Source organism: Periplaneta americana, chromosome 1 (genome assembly GCF_040183065.1).
Source record: "Periplaneta americana isolate PAMFEO1 chromosome 1, P.americana_PAMFEO1_priV1, whole genome shotgun sequence".
In the NCBI taxonomy this organism is placed as follows: Eukaryota; Metazoa; Arthropoda; class Insecta; order Blattodea; family Blattidae; genus Periplaneta; species Periplaneta americana.
In genome coordinates this window covers 183,933,367-183,953,912 of record NC_091117.1, presented here as the reverse complement: position 1 = coordinate 183,953,912, position 20,546 = coordinate 183,933,367, and the positions used below count along the sequence as shown (strand labels likewise).

At 34.6% G+C, this 20,546-nt stretch overlaps 1 protein-coding gene across 2 annotated transcripts in view; it reads left to right on the top strand.

Moving 5' to 3' along the window:
- LOC138705090 (beta-glucuronidase-like) overlaps positions 1-20,546 on the top strand; it is a 155,664-nt gene that overhangs the window by 108,342 nt on the left and 26,776 nt on the right. The window contains exons 1-3 of one of the 2 annotated variants that reach the window (XM_069833710.1): positions 12,738-12,827; positions 14,923-15,141; positions 18,756-18,938. In XM_069833710.1, coding sequence (XP_069689811.1) covers positions 14,932-15,141; positions 18,756-18,938 — 393 coding nt within the window. In that variant the 5' untranslated portion in view covers positions 12,738-12,827; positions 14,923-14,931. Of the gene's footprint in view, positions 1-12,737; positions 12,828-14,922; positions 15,142-18,755; positions 18,939-20,546 lie in introns of those variants that run through there. The other variant, XM_069833720.1, reaches the window with a different exon arrangement.

Genomic DNA, 20,546 nt, shown 5'->3' with positions numbered 1-20,546 from the left:
TTCCAGTAGAATTCTTACGATATGAATGTTTGTTTTATATGATAACAAGGTAAGTTTTATATTCAGAAAATATTGTTGATTGCATCTTATCAAATTCAATAAAACAATAACTTAAATATGAGTTAGCATATATAAGACACTTAAGACTATCATGTGGGCACCAGGTGGTCTAAAAGTACAGTAATGTAAGACTAAGGCAGAAAAGTGGTGGCGGCTTTTTCGTGAAACGTATCTAGGCTTATGCTAAAAATTATACTTTGTAATTTGTTTCCCTTTTGTGGAGACCATTCTCCTTCCCATTGCCACCATATTTTATATTTCAAATAATTTTTAATGTCCTGCCAGCTCTCGCGTCAATATACCAGAGAGCCATTCAATGCACCAGTTTATATGTAATAAGTTTCTAATTATGTTATTGTTACTCTCCAATTAATCAGACTTACGGTTATAAACCATTTGCCATAGGCTAATATAGCGTATTCTATTGCCGCAATACAATATTGTCTACTCTTTCCCACCTGGAGGTAAAAGGTCGCATGTCAGAAGCAGGTATCGATATTTTTATAGCACTTTTAATCTACGTAACATAATATTTCTAGTCTAGTTCTTACTATAGCTTTTTTTTCTTGTTTTATGTAGATTTTACTTCCACAATTCTTGTATTTCTGACTATTCTTTTCTTTGCGTGTGATTTTACATTTCGTTTTTAATGTTCATATGATATGTTCGGTAAATTATTATTCTTCTGGACTTAGTTTCAAGTTAGCTATTACAGATTTAATGGAACTTAACAGGGATTTATAGACAATTAACATTTTATAAGGTGATGGCATTGCCAGTTTTATCATATTATAGTAGTGAAAACTGGACACTATGAATAAATGATAAACCAAGAATTGAAAGCGCAGAAATAATATTTTTGATGCCATTAACACGATATACCCCAGGGGTCAGGTCAGACACACTGTAATAAGAGATCAGTTATAAAATATATAATTCGACTACCGGTACTAAAATAAACGAATGCAGAAGAAACTGGTGTCACGATGTATGTAGCATGCAAGACGGTAGATTGCCAAAACAGATAAGTCTAAATTATAAACCTAGATGATGTAGAGAATCTGGAGAGAACTCTTCATATAAAGTGTGATCAGTAATTATATACATTAAAGTGGTACACAGTATGCTACACTGAAAAATAAATGATTTCATAATAAAGATATAGTCGGAACCGTTGCGTTATTGTGCTAATAACAGTTGAAATTCCGAATAAAGACAACACACAGTATGTAATTTATACGGACAGTGGCATATTCCACTTGAGAGGAAATTTTGAACATGTCCACTAGCACAATGGCAGCACAATCGATTTCTCTTGCTTGATGAAGATTGTTTGCGTTTTAATCCTATTTCCCGCATGCACAATATTACACTCAGCAGGTTTCTCGGATTGCGTAATGTTGAGAGAAGAATGTGACACCACAACAGAATAATATCAGTCTGGAGAACGCGCCGGCCATGGAACACGTCCGTTACGTCCAATCCATCTGCCGGGATATGACTGACCCACTGTTCCTGACGACTGTCTCTCACACTACTTACTTGATTAGCGTAGCGTGTCTCCAGTGGGTCTAATACTACTTGATGACTATTTGTGATCCCCAACAAGACCGACAATTACTTTTGCTATATCTCGATATCGATAGTAGTTTCGGATATAGTTTATATGAAATCATTTATCTGTTTTTCAGTGCAGAATGCTGTGTACCACTTTAAAGTGAATGATTACCAATCACCCTATAAATGTGTAGGCCTAAATAATGAATTACAAACTTGATATGGAATTAACTTTTTGACACATAATGTCTCAAGCTCCTAGAATACATTAGACCTACGTAAGGAATATTAACTCTTAATAGATAGGATAATTTTAATGTTCACTTGTATTCTGTTACATAGTTCATGAATAGTGTGAGTCATTCCGGAAGCCAAGTTCCATTTCAAGTTTAAGTTACGTCCAAGCTCAAGTATGGAGACAAAAACCTCATCTCTGTGGCCGTGAACAATACAACTGACATCACTGTTCCTCAAGGAGAAGTTAACAAACTTACAACGTAAGTCTTCCGCATTCTTAACATATTGTAATTATAAAATTTCTAGACAGTATTTCTACATGAACTATTGATGTCAGGTATTCACAGATGGTCTAACTCTGAAGACGTTAGTAAGTTTCTCTGTCCCTTCAACGATCTCTGTCAGTCCACTGATTTTCTTTTCTTAATATTTTCTATTGTTATAACTACCCGCAACCATCTATTGTGTGAGGTCTGATTAGTCACCAATTTTTGTAGATTAAGTTCCATAATATGCTAGACAAATTCACTTCACTTAGTCTTCATCTTTTATCATTAATTATTTTTCATAATTCCATGATTTCTTATAAGTTTAATACCGAGGAAAAACGTAACGTTATGCAGGATGTTTCCGGGCTGGTGTTACAAACTTTCAGGAATGATGGGGAAGGGCACATGTATCAATTTGAGATAAGGAACCCCGGTCCGGAAATGACTGAGTCGAAAGTTACAAGCAAAAGTAGTTGTGTGGAAATGAAATAATTTTATTCCTCTGTACACCTTATTTATGTGTATTTATCTGTATATCTTACACATACTGTATTCATCTGACGTTGTTTACGTTGTCTACCTACAGTATTCCATTCAGTGCGCTGTCTGAGGGATGGAGACAGGAAACTACACAAAAGCAATGCAAATAGCGTAATGTGTAACGGACATGGTCCGTCCTGATATGCACGTCTGTAGACAGCAGTGTATGTGTACAAGTTGCAGTGTCCAGTCGATCAGTCCTAGTGAAATGGAGGAGTACACGAGAGCGGAATATGCAGACCTGATTTTCGAAAACGGATGAGCCAATGGGCACAGTAGACAAGTTCACAGATTGTATCGGTACAAGTACCCACGTAGGAGACATTCGGCCCATACCATCTTTCCAGGACTGTTCCAAAGGTCAAGGGAAAGAGGGCACGTAATGCGAAATTACAATTCCATTTCCACACAACTATTTTTGCTTATAACTTTCGACTCAGTCATTTCCGGACCATGGTTCCTTATCTCAAATTGATACATGTGCCCTTCCCCATCATCCCTGAAAGTTTGTAACTCCAACCCGGAAACACTCTGTATAACATAGCAATAAATCAAACATAATGCCCATTCAAACATTTTCTGCTGCGTCTAGATACAGGTAGTTCATAGTAAGGGCAGTAGTTCTTTCTTTTCTTTTAGGAAGTTTCCGTTTTATGGGGTGTTTAACGCTCCTGCTACCAAGAGGAGTAACAGGATTACCCCACTGATAATTTATCAATATTATTTTAATTTTCTTCCATATTTCTTTTTGAAATTCAATGTATTTGTTCGTTATATGACTACTAACAATTTACATTAAGAGTAACATAAATAATTATTCTACTTTAAGATGTAATTCACATTATTTATGTGGGATTACCTTGTTACCCCACTTCATAGTATATGGCATGAAAATTCCAGGATATAAAATTCAATCTGTAGCTTAATTTTCTCCATTTGTGAGTTTCTCTGCCTCCAAATTATTTTATTTTTTGTTATTTATAACAATAATTTTTATATTGTTATTTATATTATCATGACCCAATTTTTTATATTATTTTATATCTGTGTATTATGGTTTTTCTAAAAGCGATTTTGTTAGAAGTAATTATTTCTGGAACCTTTTTTCGAAATGCTCTTGTAGCATCGGCTGTTTTTGAAGATTTGAATTTAAACAAAGAACTAAAATTTGATTTATTAGTTTTATATTTTTTTATTTATTTCATTTTAGAACTTACATATCATTGATTGTATTTTATTATAAACGAATGTTTTTGAGATGCTCATGACTGTATATTTGATATTCTAATATTTAAATTTCAAGAATTAACGGAAATAATTTGCACATTATGTTATAGCACTGTTACTTTCATTGTTTGTGTGTTTTCTTCTTTTCTACCATATCAAAAATATATAGCAATGACGAGTTTGTCTTGATATGGAAGGAGGCAAATTTTATTTAGTGTTTATGTTACCTCATAGTAACACCAGAAATATATCTAAAGTTAATTAATTTTGGCATAAGTTTTCAGCATAATAGAACAGGAATTTTGAATCACCTGTATTTTAAAAAATAGGATGTTTTGTATTTCTACATTATTTTTGTAAATCTTTAGTCAATAATACATAAATTGTTTATATTCAAAATGTTTAACAAAGATCAGTATATAATTTTGATGGGGGTAACTGTAAGTTGTGAAAAACTTTGGTAGAAGGAGGGTTAATGAAAATAAATACGCAAATATACAATATCAATTGGAGTAATTAATTAAAAAATAAATGTGAAAATATTGTCAACAATAGCTACGATTGAAAAGGAAAGAGCTCTTTTAATTTGACATTCTGATAACGTGTATTTTCGTGTAAATCTCGAATTTTACTTTTACAAGATCAATAATAGGTTGGTTACTTGGTAATATGATAATATCAATTAAGAAAGTGTTTCAAATATAAAATAGATGTACAAATATGAAATAGTGTGATATACGACTTGAGACGTATTGTATTCTAGCGGAAGACTTCCAATTACTACGCACTGATACTATCTTTTGCGGGAATGTGTTAGTTTGCAGTTAGAAGTTGAACTGTTGAAACGTTTATCGTTACTGCGTTTTAGAGGAAAGTGAACATTTTGGTTGTAAGTTCTTTTCTTGAATATACATTGTTATTCCTCAATGTTAGAACTATTAATGATATGCCATTGCACAATTCACGCACCTGAATTTCTATATTTTAAAAATTACATATCCTCAAATATCTCACGCATTTGCCTGTAAAACATATCCAACGATAAACACGACTAGGAGAAACGTTGAAAAAGTGAATGAAAATAAATAATTAACGTAACATATTGACTGCATATTTTTAATGTAAAATTATCACACTAAGACTAAAATTCGTAGCATTCACTGTCGATGTCAGTGGAAGTTATACTCACTTCTGATTCCGCCTACGGAACCAATAAATACCTCCCACATAACTACACTGCTATTTCGGTTGCCTAAACATAAATATACTGCTTAAGTCAGGGAACCTGTTTATTTCCATTCTGTTTTCATTAATCAAATCTTGCAGGTTCGCCTCACAAAGGCATGGTGTGTCTGCAGAAGTATATCGACTGTCAGTAGGAATCAGGAAAGTGGAATGAAACAACACTAGTGTCAGTATCAAGGGAAAGCCCTTCTATATCAGAGGCTTCGGGCACCACAAGGATTCTGATGTAAGTCAGTTAATTACAACGGCATGAATGAAATGAATCATCACCATCACATTCAAAATCATCACCGTAACCATCATCATAATAATAATTATCATTATCATCATCATCATTATCATCATTTTTTTTTGGCCTTTAACTTTTTCCTTTTCCACATCAACAACGCAGGGAAACAGTTGCAGCAGTTCATGCTCTTACTGGTCATGATCTTCTAGTTCCTCACCTTCATCGGATCTCTATTTTTCCATCACCATTCTGTGTTTTGTGCGAAGACAGTGACAGTGTTATGGACTGGGATCACGTTCAAAAGTATAGAAGTGCATTAAAATTCTTTCAGAATGTTTAAGTCGAAGGTGAACTCTAGCGGGAAGTACGTAGACGAATGACTTTGTGTCAAGTGTCCAGGAATAGAATAGAATAGAATAGAATAGAATAGAATAGAATAGAATAGAATAGAATAGAATAGAATAGAATAAAATAGAATAAAAAAATAAAAACTAAAATATAAAATAAAATAAAATTAAAATTAAATAACAAATAAAATAAAATAAAAAATACAATAAAATAAAAAAAATAAAATAAAATATGAAATGAAATATGAAATAAAAAATAAAATATAGAATAAAATAAAAAGTGAAATAAAATAAAAAAATGAAATAGACTAAAAATTGAAATAAAATAAAATAAAGTAAAAAATAAAATGTAAAATGAAATAAAATAGAAAATAAAATAAAATAGCAAATAAAAATAACAAATAAAATAAACTAAAATAAAAAATATAATGAAATAAAAAATAAAAAATAAAATAAAATATGAAATAAAAAATAAAATACCTATAAAATAAAATAAAAAGTGAACTAAAATAAAAAATGAAATAAACTAAAAAAATGAAATAAAATAAAATAAAGTAAATAATAAAATAAAGAATAAAATATGAAATAAAATAAAATAAAATATAAAGTATAAAAGAAAAGAAAATAAAAAATATAAAATAAAATAAAGTATAAAATAAAATATAAAATAAAATACAAAATAAAATAGAAAATAAAATATAGAATAAAATAAAATAATATAAAACAAAACAAAGCGAAGCGAAAATAAATAAATAAATAAATAAAAAATAAGTAAATAAATAATTAAGTAAATAAATAATAATAACTAAATAAATACAATAAACAAATAAGCATTTTCCTTTTCATTCAGTTATATTCTATCCTTATTGAGATTTTGAATAAATACTAGACATTGACAACTGGTTGGGTTCTCGAGTTATGTCATCAGCATGGCGCAAGGAGACAATTTGAGACAATTCACGGCAACCACATTACAAAAGATGTGCAGCCCATATTAAAGGTACATACATGGAGCAAGTCAATAATTTTCCGGACTGCCCTGGATGTAGGCAACACACAGGATATAGGAGTCGATATAAACAGAATATAAAAAAGATAAAAGTTTAATTTACCTCCAAAAACCAAATCATGTATCACCGAATTTGTAGTAGAACATTTTACCATTTTTTAATATCCGTGAACCATCATCGTCATCATCAACATACCCAAGGTTTGGACACTTCGACTGTGACTTATGTGAAGATTTTCAACTAACACTAGAAATATTCGGGAATAGCTAGGTTTCCCGTCAACGTTGTTGGTGTAAGTTAACCTTAAGAAGAGAAACGCCTGGAGTATATACTAAATGCAGTACTTGAGAGGCATAGAAGCAGTCTACCCATTGGGCGTATATGGAGAGATTCCAGAAGAAATCACAATAAGTCCTTGACATGTTTGCACAAAATCACGTGTAGAAGATCGGTTCTTAAAGATAATCTGACGGTGTTTGATAGACTGACTCAATAGGCATGGGAGCAATGATCTTCAGTGACACGCGCATATATGTTTAACAGTACAATTCGGAAATACGAGTAAAGTGATTGCTCCTTGTAAGTCAACAATTTCACCTATGGAAATAAATATAAGAATGATTTCCGTACACAATCATCATCCACTTCACGAAATTGATTCTTTGATCGGTTACATCGTCATTTTTGTAATAATTATCAATCAAAACTAGGCACCAGGGGGAGTTGGACATCGTAGGGAAGACACAAGAAAGGAGTTACAGCTGGCTCCAGCGTTTTTGGCGATTGTCATAGATATATAGTGCCCAGTTTGTGAGCGTTTTGCTAGTGCACTTCCTATACACGTCACATCAGCCATTTGCCAAACATAGTTGTCAGACTGATTGCGGCAAATATAAAACTCTCACACTTAACGTTCCCATTACTTATTTCACACGCCAAAAACGATAACGCTGACTGTACACCTGTCGATTTGTAGTAGGACATCTTACGATTTTTGGACATTCGTGAATCATCATCGTCTTACCCAAAGATTGGAGAGACTTCGGCTCTCACTTCAGTGAGGATTTTCAACTAACACTAGAAATATTGGAGAAAACCTAGGTTTCCCATTGTTGGTGTAACGCAGATTAAATTGTGGTAAACTGTTGTCAAGGTACATGCATATCCTCTATAGAATGTAGGTAGAGCTTCATTTTTTCTTAAAGAATTGGAATATATTACTATATATAGTGAAAAACTTCTAAGCAGTGATATATCAGTGCAATTTTGTTTGTTGTTTATTGTAGGAAATAATTCGAAGTTTCTTAGTACGTGTATGCAATTCGATGCTATACCCCATACGCAACTAAACAGTTGCAGGTTGCTTGATGACTAGTTTTTTAAATTGATTATTTTTCGGCACTTTATAAACTGCTATGGTTATCTAGCGTCTGAATGAGATGGTGATAATGTCAGCAAAATGAGTCCAGGGTCCAAAGCCGAAAGTTACACAGCATTTGCTCTAACAGGGTTGAAGGAAATTCCCGGAAAGGAACCTCAACCTGTTAACTTGTACCAACCAGAATTTGAACCGCGAATGCTGTTATTCCACAGTGGTGGACAGACTCTATACCTGTTTTTTTACATTAACGCTACGATCGGAGAAACAATTGAACGTCACATAGCGTGGTAAGCCTGTTGCTATGGTAACAACGGTTGAGTTGCCTAAGTTACAGTTCCCAAGTGGTGAATGCAAAGCTCTCTTGGTGACTTTGTTGTGCACGTAATGTTAGCTAGCATTGATACTTTTCGTCTTCCATTCTCTGTCGATTTTTGTATTTTTTTTTAACTTCGTGTAAATTGTCAATGAATATTTTAACGTCAGCCATCTAACGTCAATTGCTAGCTCCCATCAGCTGACAGCGTGGTAGTCCGTATTGACAACATAGTGCTGTAGTTCCAAGCTCGGCCGCTAAACTATGTTCCATCCTTAAAAAAAACAGATATAAGTAATCAAACGCAGGACTCTAATTATAATAAATCTCACATAGCCATGAGAAATACTATAGAACGTCAGGATGGCGTATGGAAAGGGAGATTTCCAACCTTAAAACTGGGCCTCTGGACAGCCATAAATACTGCAATGAATTTTTTGTGATATTACACAATACTGCTACCGAAACACATGACGAAGAGCCACCTGATGACATCATAATGCAATAGTTCATGAACAACAGAAGGCTGCAAGGTTTCGAAGATGTGCTACTTCCTGCCGTTGTAAGTGGTGAAGGAGGTGTTTTTGCTATCAGGACTGCAACAGCAAACAATCACTTTGCACAGTAAGTCAATGTGACACAAGTAATATTTTTATATGGCAGTTTAAAACACAAAATAATTTGTATTAATGCATAACACCAGTCAGTTAATATTTAATACTAATTTTTATTAGGTCCTATATAATAAATCCATAGTAAAAAACATTACAAAGATATGAAAATATCTCTCATTTTGTTTAGTAATTAATATGAAAGAAGTAATAATTTTACTATATGGCAGTAATATTTTAATTTTTATACATAATTTGCTATGTTAAGCTTGTTTGCACCCACGATGCATGTAGGCAATTTTCCCCTAAAAACAGCCTTCTCCACACATCGTCAATTGAGGGTAAAAAACAGGATTTCGTTACGGGTGAATAAAATAATAAAATATAGAGATGTTAACGAAATAGGTTGGAACGGAACATCTCATAAGCTATATACTCTCATAATATAAATATTTTGCAACAAGGTCTTAAAATCTTATTATATTCCTGAAGTTATGTCAAAGATGTTCTATAAACACACGCACGCACAATAGAAAAATATCATAACGAGATAAATGTGACAATCAATAGGTTTCACACATGAAGTGTTTTAAGCCATCTTTTCTTACTTAAAAATAACAAATAGACTCATTCATTCATAGAGCTCTGCCCAACGGTAGGTCTTTCGTTCCAAACCCAGCATTCTCCAATCTTTCTTATTTTCTGCCTTCCTCTTAGTTTCTCCGTACTATCCATATATTTTTATGTTGTCTATCATCTGATACCTTCTTCTGCCGCGAACTTTTCTCCCATTCACCATTCTTTCCAGTGTGTCCTTCGGTAAACAGTTTCTTCTTAGCCACTGGCCCAGCCAATATATTTTTCTCCTCCCGATCAGTTTCAGCATCATTCTTTCTTCATCCATTCAATCTAGCACAGCTTCATTTATTATTTTGCCTGCCAATTTTACACGCTCCATTATTCTTCATATCCATATTTAAAATGCTTCCAGTAGTTTCTCTTCACTTTGTCGTAATGTCCATGTTTCTGCTCCATACAATGCCACACTCCACACAAAGAACTTCAATAATCTCTTCCTTAGTTCTTTTCTTCTGCCCCGAACTCTTCTCCCGTTCACCATTCCCTCAGTGCATCCTTCAGTATGCAGTTCCTTCTCAACCAGTGATCCAACCAATTCCATTTCCTCTTCCTGATCAGTTTCAACATCATTCTTTCTTCACCTACCCTTCCCAACACAGCTTCATTTCTTATTCTGTTTCTTCACTTCATACGCTTCATTCTTCTCCATATCCATATTTCAAACGCTTCTATTCGCTTCCCTTCACTTCGTCATAATGTCCATGTTTCTGCCCCATACAATGCCACACTCCACACAAATTACTTCACTAGTCTCTTCCTTAGTCCTTTTTCCAGAGGTACGCAGAAGATGCTCCTTTTTGTATTAAAAGCTTCCTTTGCCATTGCTATTCTCCTTTTGACTTTCTGACAGCAGCTTCCGTTACTTGCTCTACTGCCTCCTGATTGGCGAGTTGGTATAGCGCTGGCCTTCTATGCCCAAGGTTGCGGATTCGATCCCGGGCCAGGTCGATGGCTCATGTCAGTAGATTTACTGGCATGTAAAAGAACTCCTGCGGGACAAAATTCCGGCACATCCAGCGACTCTGATATAACCTCTGCAGTTGCGAGCGTCGTTAAATAGAACATAACATTTTTTTTTAATTTCTACTGCTAATTCGCACGTTTACATTCTTTATTTTTCGTCCGATAACCATGGTCTTTGTCTTGTTTGCATGTATATTCATCCCATATTGCTCACAGCTCCCATTTAGCTCCAATAGTATTTCCCTTAATATTATTTCTTCTTCTGCTAACAACGCCATATCTCCGGGAAATATTATGTATTTTATTCTTATTTCTCCTGCTATGCGTATCACCCCTCACTTGTAGTGTAATATATATCTAATTAATCTATTTATTAATCCTCTTTTAGAGGAAAGCACGGACTGCGACTATCCTCGCACGCAGGCCGCTCGGAGGTGACTATTGTACTATCCGTGATGCAATGTTGTGCATGCCCCAAAGCCCCCCGCGCTACAAATCCCCTTAAGTTCCGCCTCCGAACTCCCCTATAACGTACATGATCCCTTCAGCTTTCCGTGTAGGTCTCACCGCGGCCCCTCAACCACGGTCCCACGAGTTACCATGAGACGGTGGAGAACCCACGGTGAATAGCGCTACCACCAGCAACGAATGACCACATATCTACGGGGTTCAAATTCTGTGGCTGCTCGCAGCCGACTATATATCGCAGCAAGAAACTTATGAAAGAAACGGAGATGATGATGAAGGATGAGAAGTGTAATTATGATGGCGAAATGAATCCGAGGTCCAATGCCAAGAGTTACCCAGAAATTCTACTTCGATTGGTTGAGGGAAAAACTCGGAAAAACATCACCCTACTAACTTGTCCCAAACAAGAATTAAACACGGGCCCATTCGTTTTACGACCACATGTACTAACCGTTACTCCACAGTGCATTTAATAAAGTGTTATTACTGCTAACATCATGTTATACCCACTGTTAAATTAACATAGCATACTCCCGCATTTAAATCCTTAACGTACTGTTACAGCGTGAATCATGGCTGCCAGAGAACATATGTTACACGCCGCATTATTATATCGAGATATATTTACAGGGAAAACAATTAGCTGCAATCACTACTTCAGCATTTTTAATTATTCAGAATAGATATGTTCATAAATACTAAAATGATTCATATTAATATTAGCACTGCATCCACAGTAAAGAGAAGATATGTGCTTATTAACGTAAGCATGTGTGATTATTATTTCGTATTAATACTCAGATATAATTGAGATTTTCAAAACGATATTTCTTTATTTCACTGATTTAATAGTTCACATGTAATTATTATGACCAATGATGTGTGAAGATATGTTAGGTATATAAGTTCAATTACATTTATATAATTGCTAGGTCTACTAAAATAATTATATTTCTCATATGAGGTAAAATTACTGCTCCTTATACTTTCTTTTTCTCGATTTCCGTTGTAATTATGTTAGTCTCCAATACTTCCTTAATGTAAAAAATACAATTCTCCGCTAAAACGAATTACTACACCAACTAAAGGCACATTCAGTAAACTTTCATACAATCACTGCTTCTTTGATTCCTGTTACATTACTCTCAACATCATGTTACCTAACCAAAGTATCTCAAATGGTTGGTGAAACACTATTACACTAACAGAATGTCTAATTTTTAACAACACGTTAGTTAACATGCTGTTAGCGTTATTTTAACGAAGTTTGGTGAAACTGTGCCTTAGACTTTTAAGTTACTATTTTTTTTAATTTAACACATATTTGCCTACATATTTTACGATTTTGGATACAAATTTATGTACATAGTTGTATCTTTCATATTACATAAAATCAGGACTCTACTCATTGCATACATGGGAATATGATGATGACAAATTTTAGTTCGTCATATGATAACTGAAAGACAATAGTCAACATCATGTGGTTATGAACATTTGAAGGTGAGTCAAGTCATAAACATCATATCGATTCCGTAATCTGATAGATTATAGCTGTAGGTCACGAACATAAGCTTAGATGCACCATATATATGAGGTAATGGCATGTGATTAGTTATAATTATCTTATCGCACGCAAATACGTCACCTATATCAAAATAAACAAAGTATATAGGCCCACGATTGACTGAAGTCTGTCACACTTCTGTAATCTGCTTCGGCTATCAACGGGTGAGTCTGTTGTCTATTACCGATCAATTATATTATTATTTTGTCTTAGCTTAAATTTCGCTCATCTTAAAGTCTTGTGGTTTAAATCAAAATAATGTTATATTCCTTTCAGCATCAATTAAGTTCATAGTTATCAACATAAAGATTTATACTGTAATTTTAGAAAATAATAGATTATTTGATATCTAAAATTCTGAATTTTTTATTTTGGATAAATTTTATACCGTATATCACACTTTAATTGCTCATAATTTCCCGATAAGCTGCAGGTGAATTGCCTAGTGAATCTGCAGAGTCTTGCAACAGACAAAAAAAAATTACAATAATAAGCAGAGCTAGGAAGTTGGTATCAAAACTGTTAAGTTGCGTGAGCTTGGACTATATCTCTACCGAGTGAAAAGTAATAGAGCTTCTCTCGGTGTCAGTGAAGCAGAACGACTAACATGTACAGCCGTGTGGTAACCAAACATGTGTTCCAATCGTCCAAAGCCTTAGAACAAGACAATAACATAAAAAGACAACAATTTGTAATTATAAAGTTCGTAACTCCCAATCTAAATTAATTTATGTCGTATTTATATCGTACTCGAAAACAAAAGTCTACTTTCCCATTAATTGAGTCTAAATGTCATACAAGTGCAGCTCTTAAACATAGTGTTAGTTTGGACCAAGACTTTATAATAAAATTACAAACCATTTTCCAAATTTGAAATATTTTAAAATTGAAGCTTTTAAAAAAGAAATTTGTAAAATTATCCATGATATATAATATTAACAAATGTACGTATTTTTTTATCTTTTATTTCTGTCGACTATATTCATGTTTTTATTGAATATCACTGGTTTCCGTCGGATTGTCAATTTATATTAAATGTGTATTTTTCTCTCTTTTTCTCTTTCTTCTTTATTCTTGCTCTTGTGTTGTATTTATTGGTTTGAATTAAGTTACTTACTGTATTTAGTAAACTGTCCTTGTAAATTTTATGTTATATTATTGTCTAAGACCACACCGTACACGAGCCTAGCTCTTACGGTAGTGGCTAGAAACATTTTTGTTTTGTAAATGTAATTTGTACTCACTAGCTAGCTAGTTAAATAAATAAAATAAATAAATAAATAAATTTATCCATACATATAAAAATAACATACAAAGTATCCAATTATTATGATTCTAAGCTTATTATAAAAAATAACAATGAACATTTTCAATTTATCAAAATATATATTCCTTTTAGGTTCAGAAAAAAAAAAAACACATTTGTACTCTGAAAACATTCGTTCTACGTCACAAGACGTTACTGGAGTAAATCTGAAATATGATACGGTATTTCTTACTATCATCAGGTGAACAACTACTTTGTGAATCTAATAGTGTATCTCGTATGTGGAACATAATATTTAACCCATAATTGTTTTCAAGAAAATTTTTCGTTTCTATTGTAATGGCAGCTAGGAAGTTCGTACCGTAATTCCGATGTTGAACTTGGATTGTAACGCAACCGAATGCATAGCAGCACGAGACGTCAACATTTAACGAAGAATAATCGGTGGGAAAAATAAACGCGTTACACATTCCTGTTTGCATAATTATTTAATAACAGTTGAGTTTACTTTTTTGGAATCATGCATTATATTCACATTATGTAAATAATACAATAATAACAGAATAGCTCACTTTGTTCAGAACCTAAAATATTAATATAAATTAACAATATTCTTCAAACTATTCACGACTCTACACAGCTCCACAGAATGATAATATGCGATGTTTATGTGAACATACTGTGTATCATCTGTAGCGAGTGGCAGCAGTGCGAGGCGCGGATGATAGCTATACTCCTCGCTGTACTCAACTGAAATCAACTGCTTTGATACGAACGCCTACCTCTGGTAATAAGAGTCCAGGTGTGAAAGATGAGAGGGACACAATAATTTAATGTTCTGTAATATAAATATAAACAGATAGACCTCAAAATTAATTAACGAATAAATAGATACCAGGAAAACAACCTTGAAATCTCTTTTTAAACTGCATCGCCACCTGATAAAACTAATCGATAGTGCGGACCCTTAACTTCGTTATTTACCTCAACAGGTTGTGGGCATGATGTCGAAACATTTGGCTTGCCTTACTGCGGCAATCATCGCCGTGCTGATGTATCCTCTACCTACAACAGGTGGAATACTCTACCCTATTGAATCTGAGTCACGAACCACCCATACACTGGACGGAATTTGGGATTTTCTCCTCGCCGATCCAACTGATTCTGCTATTGGACATCGAGAAGGCTGGTACAAACAGCAACTGAAACTGGTGAGTGTTGAAATTTAAATCATCACTAAGAATAATAGCCCCCCGCATTGTGAGTTAATATATCAGACTGGAAAATGAGGGAGATAATTATTTACATTAATTTTATAAATTATTAATTATGTGGAAAAGTTTAAAGACCTTTTATGGTTATTAACAGATTCGATGGTCAGTGTCATATTCATGGTCCTTTCCTGTTTTTCTTGTTATGTTTGTCTTGCCTAAATAATGAACTTTAAACAAGCATAACTGACTGAAAATGTTCGATATTCCTCCAGATCTATCTTGAGAATGAACCTGCTAGTTGCACTGAAACGACTGAAAAAATATATTTCAAAACGTGTTTGCTAGAATTAAATTTCGTACGTGAAACATCTAGGATGTTCGACCTACAAGAAGAGAAAAATTGTAACGTCTGACACGAAAGGATTACTTTGATGTCGCCCTTGATACCATGGAAAGAGAAGTGTAAGATGAATTTATATGGATACCACTTTGTAAATGCAGTTGTAATGCGCATGCGCTAGTCTCCCCTCCCACAGTTCTTGTTCACGGTGAACGCTGAGTTCGTAGGGAGTACAGTTGCGCCAAAGTGAAGTGAAGTGGTAGTATAAAATAAATAAATGAATACTAGTAATAGTGCTGTGTGTTTAAGTTATAACCAGAGTATTGGCATGTCTTTACGTGAGAAATATTGTTTTAATCATAAACTCATAGATGAATATTCCCCCGAAAAATAAAGGAAATTTTGTGAGCATGTGCCGAAAATAGAGGACAAATATTTTGACCAGAAGTGTACGGTTGAAGCGGAAGTAAACAACGCAATCCAATAAGGCCCAATTGTATAAAACTCCCTGACTAAAGATCAACTTTGATCGAAGATCGAAAAGTGAACCGAGTTCAGACACTTCTTCTATTGTATAAAACTTTTCTGCGATCAAATTACCTTGGTTCAAATGCAATCTAGGTTCACGTGAAAAGGATTTGGCAACATCGCATAAACAGGTGAAATACGTGATGCGCGAACCATGTTATACAGGTTTGTTCAGTGTTGCCAATCTAGCGTTTTTAACTCTTTTTCAACAACAATTTCTTTTAACTTTTATATTGCTTAAATAGGGATTTAGTGACCTTTTTAGCACCCCATAGTGACAAAATTTAATCTTTCTTTGTTGATAATGAGAAATCTAGCGACTTTACAACTACTTTTTCGCGACTTTCCGTATTACACTCTGTTGGAGACACTGGTTTTTTTTTTTTTTTGTAATGTAAATAATGGCGGACAATAAGAAGAAGTTTGACTGTTCTCCAAGTTGTTATCATGTTATGGTGTTTGATACTGCTAAACATAATAAAGCTTTATAAAACGACAATTTTCGTTTAGTAATACAGTTACTTGAATATTTATGAATGTACCTATCATATCCAGTAATAATTAATGGTTGTTATAAATATAATATAATTATAGGTTATGTTATTTGATACTGCTGAACACGATAGAGCCTTATAAAATATAAGAATGTTTGTGTATTAAGGCAAGAAATTGAAAGAAATATATATAAATGTACCTAACATATCTATTAATATTAATAATAATGGATATTTTATTTGCACAATCTGTCACTCGTATATTTCAAACAGAAAAGAAATAACTGAACTTGGATCATGTAACTTAATCGGAGAAATTTCTTCAGTCAAAGTTGACTTTAGTTTGAGACAAATTAATCTCAGATTAGACTTTATACAACACAAAATTCCAAGTTCAGCTAGAACGAGGATCAATTTAACCTCTTATCTAAGATTAAATGGTTTATACAATCGGGCCTAAGAGTCACGATAATAGCGGCCTAGTACTGCCAACTTTGGTTAAGACACAGATTCTGGTTGGTGATCAACGTCGGGGAATGCACAGAGGGGAACACGCAGCGAGTGTGGGAGAAGGAAATGATTTAGGTTTCCGCCATAGCTGCATTTTATAGCTATAGTATCTCATGTTTTTATGTGCGGTCCTTTTCCCTCCATTCTCTATTTAGCCTATATGTGTTAGAGGAGGAACAATTGTTTTTATGCATCTGAAGTCTGATTAGTGGAATATGTAGCTAATCGGCGATGTATGCAATGGAGGGGGAAAGGAACTGGTCACCCTGCCCCATTATCTCCTGTGATAGTTGCCTCATAAGTGATGCCATATTGGTATCATTTCTGGGGTTCAGACCTGTCTTCCGACAGCTGACTAAGAAACTCTATTTAGCATTCCTCGTGACTTTCAATGAAGTTCGAAAATAGGAGCCTTGGCGTTGGTATATTCGTAATTGGTATTATATAAATTGCAATGTCATAATGTGTCAGATGAAGGTTTTTACATGTTTAATACTTTCCTAATAATATCTGCTCGGTTTGTTAAGTTTGCTGAGTCTGCAATTTCTCCCATATTCATCATAAGAAATCTGTCGTTGTCTTAAAGTGCAGGATCGTTTCAAATCAGGAAGAGATTACCGGTGGGTTATTCAGAGGAAGTTGAGTTGGACATTGCTGTGGAATAAGAGAATCACGGCGTTTCGAAGGCTAGATGCACCTTCGTCTTCATTCGGAAAGATGAAATTGTATGCTACTCGTTAATCAGTTTTATAGATGTATACAACCCTAACATAATAGACAACATACTACGTCAGACGAAACATAATCACAAAAAACATAAGAATACAACACAAGCACAATAACACAAAAAATACATCACAATAACATACCAAAACAAAAACACACACAAGAGTGCAACCTCATTCAAGAAATTAAATTACAACAACGCATACAGAACAAATAACACTCTACAAAAACACCTCAACACACAAACAACACAAACAAACAAACAAATACAAACCACACAGGCGTATACAAACTCAAACGTAACACCTGCAACAACTTCTACATAGGACAGACAGGCAGATCATTTCAGACACGTTACAAAGAACACATGACAGCCATAACAAAATTACAAAACACCTCCACATATGCAGAACACATCACAAATGCTAACCACACCTACAGATACTTCAACACAGACATGGAAATACTACACATCCAACCAAAAAGCCAGAAACTAAACACACTAGAACAATATGAAATATACAGACAGACAAAAACACACCCCAATGAAATTCTCAACACACAACTCAATTTCAGAACACACACACTCTTTGACTCCACATTACACCACACAAACACACTCTCACAGGAAACAAAACAAGAGGCGCCAAGACCAATAACGACCAGTTCTGAGGATGACCCATAATAGGTCGAAACATGTAAACCAGGTATGATAGAATTTAACACAAGAAAGTCATATAATACATATTCCGAAGCAATAAAAATTATAATGCAATTTAAAAATGCAATGTTAATTCCAAATAAGAAAATATCAAAACTGAAACAAAAATGGCATATATTTATGTGAAACTTAAAACTTTACCTTAAAGTCAAAATGACAAAATAGGTAAGAAAATTAGGCCTACATTTCTACAATTCGAGATAGGCCTATATAAGTAGGATATAATTGGTTATGAAATAGGATATAAGGATAAAGTTGTTTAAAATACGGCGTTTGGTCATGAATATTTCAGACAGGAAGGACGATTCCGATGCCCGTTCCATCCAGCTACAACGACATAACCGAGGATAAGGAAGTCAGAGACCACGTGGGGGTGGTGTGGTACGACCGAACATTCTATCCACCAAAGCTATGGAACAGCAATGATTTGAAAGTATGGCTTCGCTTCGCCAGCGTTCACTATGCGGCTGATGTGGTAATTAAATTTAATCTTTTCTAATTTCGCTTTGACAGGCAACACAAAACATTTACAGTAAACATTCATCTATCATTAGTTAATTTCTTTTCCAGAAATACGACTGTTATGGATACTCTTAAAGAATGTTACAGCGAGAGTAAAGCTAACTTAAACCTGTCGATTGTCCACCATTTAGGAATAACGGTTAATCTGCTTGGTAGTGAAACAAGAGGGCACGGGTTCAAATCCTGGTTGGGATTTTTTCTGAGGTTTTTCCTCAACCACTCGAAGCAAAATTCGTGGGTAACTTTCGGAGTTGGGCCTCAGACTCACTTCGCCTTCATTAGTATCATTGTATTAAACATCTTGATAGTTCCAGGATCTGCCTATAAGCGGCATCTGTCTGCGGGAGCTACATATATCCAGTGAAGGCGCAGGGACTTTAAAACAAGGACTGCGAGTGACCGGAGTAGTTTAGCTCCCTTGGATAGATAGCGCCTTGGTGAGTCGTGGAATCGACTTCGGATTGTTCTTGTGGTTGAGGATGTAGCAGATTCAGGCACATGAAATGCGAACAGATGCCGTCGATCTGAGGAGGCCGCAGAATGACATCACAGGCAGGCGCAGGATCAGGTCTCCATTCAGACTAGATGCTGTGGCTGAATCGATACAATGAAACCATGCAGTGAACCATGATTGAAGAACGATCCTAATGAACTTCAACAAATCATTCTAACAAAAGGAGATTGCACAATAAGCCTAAAGCTGCGGTACTTGCCTGCGGCCACTCATCCTCCGAAGAAAAAAACCCTATCAATAGATAGATTACGGGGTAAAGGAGCTCGGGTTCAATCCTGGGAAGAAGCGGAAGTTTTATTACTTCATAACGCCTAGGACAGATATAAAGTCTAATCAGCTTCTTTTGAATTTGAGTACCTACCGAGATTTTATCAGAGATCAGGGTATAAGGCGGTTAGGGTGTTTTTATAACATCATCTTCTCTCAGTAGCTGATTAACTTATATAAGAAATAAACATAAAGTAATGGGACGTCTACCTTCCTACATACAATATTCCTTTTAACTTCACCTATAATGGTAATATGTTCTGCATTTTAATCCTTCAAATTAATATATTCAACATAGGCTAAAGGGGTACGTGCTTAACAGCTAACAATTTTATGTTTATTTCTTAATTAGGCCTATTCGTAGTACGCTACCGCCCACCCTATATTTCAATCAGTCTCCTGTTCTCTTTCAACTCTATTGCACCAGGCTTGTCTGATGGAGAATTCATGATAGTCACTTATTTCCATGAAAACAACATTCCAGTCGCCATATTCTATCACATAAAATGTGTTGATTTTTATTACACTGCACCATCTAATACAATAGATTGTTTTAGTTGGTTATTTAACGACTCTGTATCAACTACTCCGTTATTTAGCGTCGATGGGATTGGTGATAGCAAGGATTAGCCTAAGTTACCTGACATTCGCCTTACAGTTAGAGAAAACCTCAGCAAATCAGCCCCAGCGCAACTCCGGATCGGCAGGCAAGCGTCTTAGTCGACTAAGCTACGCCGGTGGCTAGACTGGTTGTTGACTAGGCCTATACTCATTTTTAGA